The sequence below is a fragment of the Staurois parvus genome, unplaced genomic scaffold, assembly GCF_062004578.1.
Source record: "Staurois parvus isolate SC_StPar_1 unplaced genomic scaffold, SC_StPar_1.0 ptg000634l, whole genome shotgun sequence".
Classification (NCBI taxonomy): domain Eukaryota; kingdom Metazoa; phylum Chordata; class Amphibia; order Anura; family Ranidae; genus Staurois; species Staurois parvus.
Window position 1 is genome coordinate 9488940 of NW_028318430.1, and position 6115 is coordinate 9495054.

The 6115-nt window shown below is 38.9% G+C and overlaps 1 protein-coding gene across 2 annotated transcripts in view; it reads left to right on the top strand.

Annotated features, from left to right (window-relative positions):
* PCID2 (PCI domain containing 2) overlaps nucleotides 1–1634 on the top strand; it is a 61202-nt gene extending 59568 nt beyond the window's left edge. For both annotated transcript variants that reach the window (XM_089693558.1, XM_089693557.1), the window contains one exon: nucleotides 1338–1634. In XM_089693558.1, the coding sequence (XP_089549684.1) occupies nucleotides 1338–1427 (90 nt within the window). In that variant the 3' untranslated portion in view covers nucleotides 1428–1634. The remainder of the gene's footprint in view (nucleotides 1–1337) is intronic.
* Nucleotides 1635–6115: the final 4481 nt, after the last annotated feature.

Genomic DNA, 6115 nt, shown 5'->3' on the forward strand with positions numbered 1-6115 from the left:
GGATTCAGGTCAGGTGATTGACTTGGCCATTGCTTAACATTCCACTTCTTTCCCTTAAAAAACTCTTTGGTTGCTTTTGCAGTATGCTTTGGGTCATTGTCCATCTGCACTGTGAAGCGGCGTCCAATGAGTTCTGAAGCATTTGGCTGAATATGAGGAGATAATATTGCCCGAAACACTTCACAATTCATCCGGCTGCTTTTGTCAGCAGTCACATCATCAATAAATACAAGAGAACCAGTTCCATTGGCAGCCATACATGCCCACGCCATGACACTACCACCACCATGCTTCACTGATGAGGTGGTATGCTTCGGATCATGGGCAATTCCTTTCCTTCTCCATACTCTTCTCTTTCCATCACTCTGGTACAAGTTGATCTTGGTCTCATCTGTCCATAGGATGTTGTTCCAGAACTGTGAAGGCTTTTTTAGATGTCGTTTGGCAACCTCTAATCTGGCCTTCCTGTTTTTGAGGCTCACCAATGGTTTACATCTTGTGGTGAACCCTCTGTATTCACTCTGGTGAAGTCTTCTCTTGATTGTTGACTTTGACACACATACACCTACCTCCTGGAGAGTGTTCTTGATCTGGCCAACTGTTGTGAAGGGCGTTTTCTTCACCAGGGAAAGAATTTTTTGGTCATCCACCACAGTTGTTTTCCGTGGTATTCCAGGTCTTTTGGTGTTGCTGAGCTCACCGGTGCATTCCTTCTTTTTAAGAATTTTCCAAACAGTTGTTTTGGCCACGCCTAATGTTTTTGCTATCTCTCTGATGGGTTTGTTTTTTTTTTCAGCCTAATGATGGCTTGCTTCACTGATAGTGACAGCTCTTTGGATCTCATCTTGAGAGTTGACAGCAACAGATTCCAAATGCAAATAGCACACTTGAAATGAACTCTGGACCTTTTATCTGCTCATTGTAATTGGGATAATGAGAGAATAACACACACCTGGCCATGGAAGAGCTGAGAAGCCAATTGTCCCATTACTTTTGGTCCCTTAACAAGTGGGAGGCACATATGCAAACTGTTGTAATTCCTACACCGTTCACCTGATTTGGATGTAAATACCCTCCAATTAAAGCTGACAGTCTGCAGTTAAAGCACATCTTGTTAGTTTCATTTCAAATCCATTGTGTTGGTGTATAGAGCCAGAAATGTTAGAATTGTGTTGATGTCCCAATATTTATGGACCTGACTGTAGGCACCACATTGTGTAATAATACAATATAGAAAAATACAGACGTAAATAGTCTTCAAACAGGCTCAACCATTGGACAGAATGTCCAGCTGCTATGTCATTGAAATGCTCATGTTTTTTTTTTTCTTTTATAAGGGACACATTAAAGGTTACATATCTTATCAGCATCAGAAGCTTGTGGTCAGCAAACAAAACCCTTTTCCACCCCTGTCAACCATCTGCTAAGAAGAATTCTGGTGAATGCAGATACTACAAAGGTCTGCTCTGTCAACACAAGACCTTTTGTACTACAGCTAAATTCCTCACCTGTGAATGCAGGATCCATGTTTCATTATCATTGATGTTTAATTAAAGTATCAGGTCATATTTACCATAGTACACATTTTTACTGTGTGTTTATATACAATTTGAAATAAATCCTCTTTTGGATAACTGGTCTCAATTCATATGTTGAAAATTGTATAATGTAACTATTATTAATGGTTAAAAATGTAAATTTCAACATACTTTCCAGGGAACAGTTGAACGCTCCCTCTGAGTTACTAATGCCAATCAGAAAAATGCTGCAGCTGCCTTAAAATCAGAATGTTCCAATAAATCTGAATCTTCCCTAATCTCTCTGTACACATTGCCATATGAGCTGAGTTGGAGTGTATGTCCTGAAGCCTGTGCTGTGTAACTGCCTCTATTTTTCTATGCATCAAAAATCACATTCAGAATTCCAAGGCAAGATTAGTGGATGTTAGAAACTTTTAGTGCTGTTGTTTCCATAAGGCTTTGTGTGTGTGAGGCAGTAGGTTTTCCAGCATCACAAACAGGCCCATTCCAAAACCACCAGGTTACTGAAAAAGGGGTTGGTTGGACTAGTACACTCCAGTAATGTCTGGATGCAAAGCTGAAGAAGTAAGAGTCTGCTGCTCCATGTAAGCATCTCAAAGTTTAAAATTTCAGTTTTGATGGGAGTATACCGATAATACAGAATGCCCTGCAGTAAGCACTTAGGATAGTTTTCTGGTGACTGATCATCAGGAACCCGTTTTTACATGACAGCAAAAATGACAGTTATGCAGATTATCATATTCACAGTATGCCTTATTTGTAACTGTTCTAGGAAACCGCTGCATTGATATGTTAGTTCTGCTTTGAGTACTGAGGCAGGTTACTGTAATGTTTTCAGGAAGCTATGTAGAGCACCATTGCATGGAGAAGCAGAGCACTCCACACTTTTCAGATATTTAAAAAAAATTGAAAACCATTTATCATTTTCCTTCCATTTCACAATTATGTGTCACTTTGTGTTGGTCTATCACATAAAATCTCAATAAAATACATTTATGTTTTGGTTGTAACATGACAAAATGTGGAAAATTTCAAGGGGTATGAATACTTCAAGGCACTGTAGCTCTCAATGGACTACCAGGGTGCTTATGACCGCTCTGGTAGTACGTGGATTCTTCCTGTCAGAGTGTAACTGCCTGCCTATGTTGGATGTAGAGGCAGACAGATAGACAGAAGGTCTGCAGGACCATGACATTGCCCCCACAAATGCTCTACAGATACCTAACAAAAAATAATAAATGTATATTTTTTTACCTGCAAAGAAAATTAACTTCAGCTTCAAATTGCAGCTTACAGATTGGCATACAGCTGTATTGTGTACATAAAATATTAATGTAGCTGTTGTACTAGTTAGTTTTATATTATGCGGTATATATCGTCAGTTTTGTTACGCTTTTGTGTTTAGAACAGTTTGATATCCATTCTATAAGAAAATATTTTTCAGTAAAAATGATTTACATTAAAGGAAACCTGTCAGATGACAGAACACACGGTCATCCATTGCTGACATCTTCTAAAACTGATGATTGCCTGGCTGTCAGGCTGACTCTTGATTCAGTACTTTGAATTAATAGCCTGGAAAAAGCATGCAGATAAAAACTTCTGACTTTTCCAAACTACATGCTTGTTTCGGAACAGTGACTCAGTGAGGGACTAAAACCAGTGGCTCAGCCCATAAGGCTAACTGACAATTCAGAAAAAGGTCAGTTGCAGCCCCCATACTTCTGTCATGACTGGTTCATTTTAAAACTAAAATGCAGGTCTGTATCTTCTCCTAAATGGGGGTCTTCATCTGGGTGTGCAGACTAAAATCCAGGCAAACTGCTAAATACAGGGATGAAATACTTACATCACACAACTCACAACTGGTAATTGTGCAGTCATGCAGTGCTGTACCCAAACTAACTTTGTGTCCTTTTTTCACACAAATAGAGCTTTCTTTTGTTGGTATTTCATCACCACTGGGTTTTTAATTCTTTGTGATATGAATGAAAAAATATAGAAAATTTTGAAAAAAAGGATATTTTCTACTATTGGTTACAATAAAGATCTAATAAAATCAAAGGTAGTCATGAATTTTGACCAAAATGTATTCTGCTACATGTCTTTGGTAAAAAAAAAAAATCCCAATACGTGTATATTAATTGGTTTGTGTGAAAGTTATAGCGTCTACAAACTATAGTATATGTACTGGAATTTATACAGCTTTTACTTTCTGACTGCCTATCACATTTCTTGAGGAGCTAAAATGCCAGGGCAGTACAAAGACCCCCCCCAAATGGCCTCTTTTTGGAAAGTAGAAACCCCAAGAAATTTGCTGAGAGGTATGTTGAGTCCATGGCGGATTTTAATTTTTTTTCCACAAATTTTTGAAAATGACACATTTTTCTTTTACACAAAGTTGAGACTTAAATGATATATTGCTCACGAATTCCATGACTATAAGTGGAATAACACCCCAAAACACATTCTGCTACTTCTCTTGAGTATGGGGATAACACATGCGGGAGACTTCTGGACAGCCTATCGACATACAGGCCCCAAAATCCAATGACCACTTTCAGGCTTTCGAAGGGCATATTTTCTCATATCACTTCTCCACTACCTATCAGTTTGGAGTCCCTAAAATGCCAGGATAGTTCAAACAACCCCCAAAATGACCCCTTTTTGGAAAGTAGACAATCCAAGGAATTTGGTAAGAGGCATAGTGAGTATTTTACAGATCCCAATTTTGTCACGGTTTTGAAAAAAAAAAAGACAAAATCCATTTTTGTTTTCTTTCTTCATTTTCCAAAAACTTGTGGCAACGAATGAGATCTGCAAAATACTCACCATGCCCCTTAGCAAATATCTTGGAGTGTGTACTTTAATAAAAGGGATGATTTTCGGAAAGGGGGGTGGGGGAGTTTGCTTCTACTATCCTGGCATTTCGGGGCTAACATTAGAAGCTTCTGCCACACATCCCATCACTCATTATTCTAACCACTTGAAGAACAAGCCTTTTCTGACACTTTTTGTTTACATGAAAAAACATTTTTTGCTAGAAAATTACTCTGAACCCCCAAATATTTTTTATAAATTTCTAAGCAATGGCCCTAGAGAATATAATGCTGGGTGTTGCAATTTTTTATGCCACACAATATTCGTGCGGTGATTTTTCAAATGCTAATTTTTTGGAAAAAATACACTTTTTTTAAATCTTATTGCACAAAAACACAATATATTGCCCAGTTGCTTGATAACATATAAAATATGTTGTTACGCTGAATAGATACCAAAGTGACATGCTTTAAAATTGCACATGCCCGTGCAACGGCGACAAACTACATACATTTTTAATATCTATAGGCAACGCTTTAAAAGCCTTTACAGGTCACCACTTTATATTTACACATGAAGTCTAGTGTTAGAATTACTGCCCTCGATCTGACGTTCATGGTGATACCTCAAATGCATGGTGCAATCTCTGTTTACATACTGACACAGGACCAAAGCTTATGGTCTCCTTTGCGCATGAGCACGGGAAGGGGGCTGGGGCGGGGTGGGGTCTTTTTTTTTTTTAACCACTTCCCGCATGCCATATAAGGAAATGAAGGGTGGGTGGCTGCTCTCTCATTTTGGGAGGACGTCATATGATGTGCCACCTGTCAGTGCCCATCAATGCCACATACCAGTGCCCATCAGAGCTGCCTTTCAGTGCCAACTATCAGTGCCAGTCAGTAACTCCTATCAGTGCCATATATGAGTGCTGCCTTTCAGTGCCCATCAGTGATGCCTGCCAGTGCCGCCTGTCAGTGCCCATTAGTGCAGCCTTATTAGCGCACATCAGTGAAGTAGAAAAATGACTTATGTACAGAGTTTTATAACAAAAACTAAGAAAAACTTTTTTTTTTCAAACTTTTCAGTCTTTTTAGTTTGTTTAGCAAAAAAATAAAAAACCCAGTGGTGATTAAGTACCACTAAAAGAAAGCTCTTATGTGTATAAAAAAAAAGATAAAATTTTTGTTTGGGTGCAGTGTTGCATGACCACGCAATTGTCATTCAAACTGTGACAGCGCTGTAAGCTGAACATTGGCCTGGGCAGGAAGGGGGTAAAAGTGCCCAATATGCAAATGGTCAATTTTTATTTTTACACTATCCCTTTTTTTTTTATCACTTTTATTGTTATCACAGGGAATGTAAATATGTCCTGTGATAGCAATAGGCAATGACAGACATTCTTTTCTGAGAATTCTAGGGTCTATTAGACTCTATATCTCTCAACTGCTCTTAAAGTATCTGATCACACCAAGACTGGTGTGATCAGACACTTTCCCAAATTAAAAATGGCGCTTTTAATATCCAGCAAAAACAGAAATGATGAAATGTTTGTAGCTTCTGGTCTCTTAGACCATAGCAATGATTGGAGCCACTCTGATCTCCGATCAGCTCTATGGTCAGCTGGCGGAACTGCTGGCTGCATTCTCGGATTCCCCGGTCGGATGGGAGAGCTCAAGAAAGCCATGGAAGGTGGTAGCATGTCTTTTGTAAACACATGGGCACTGCAGCACAACTGATTGGTTACTCATGCTGCT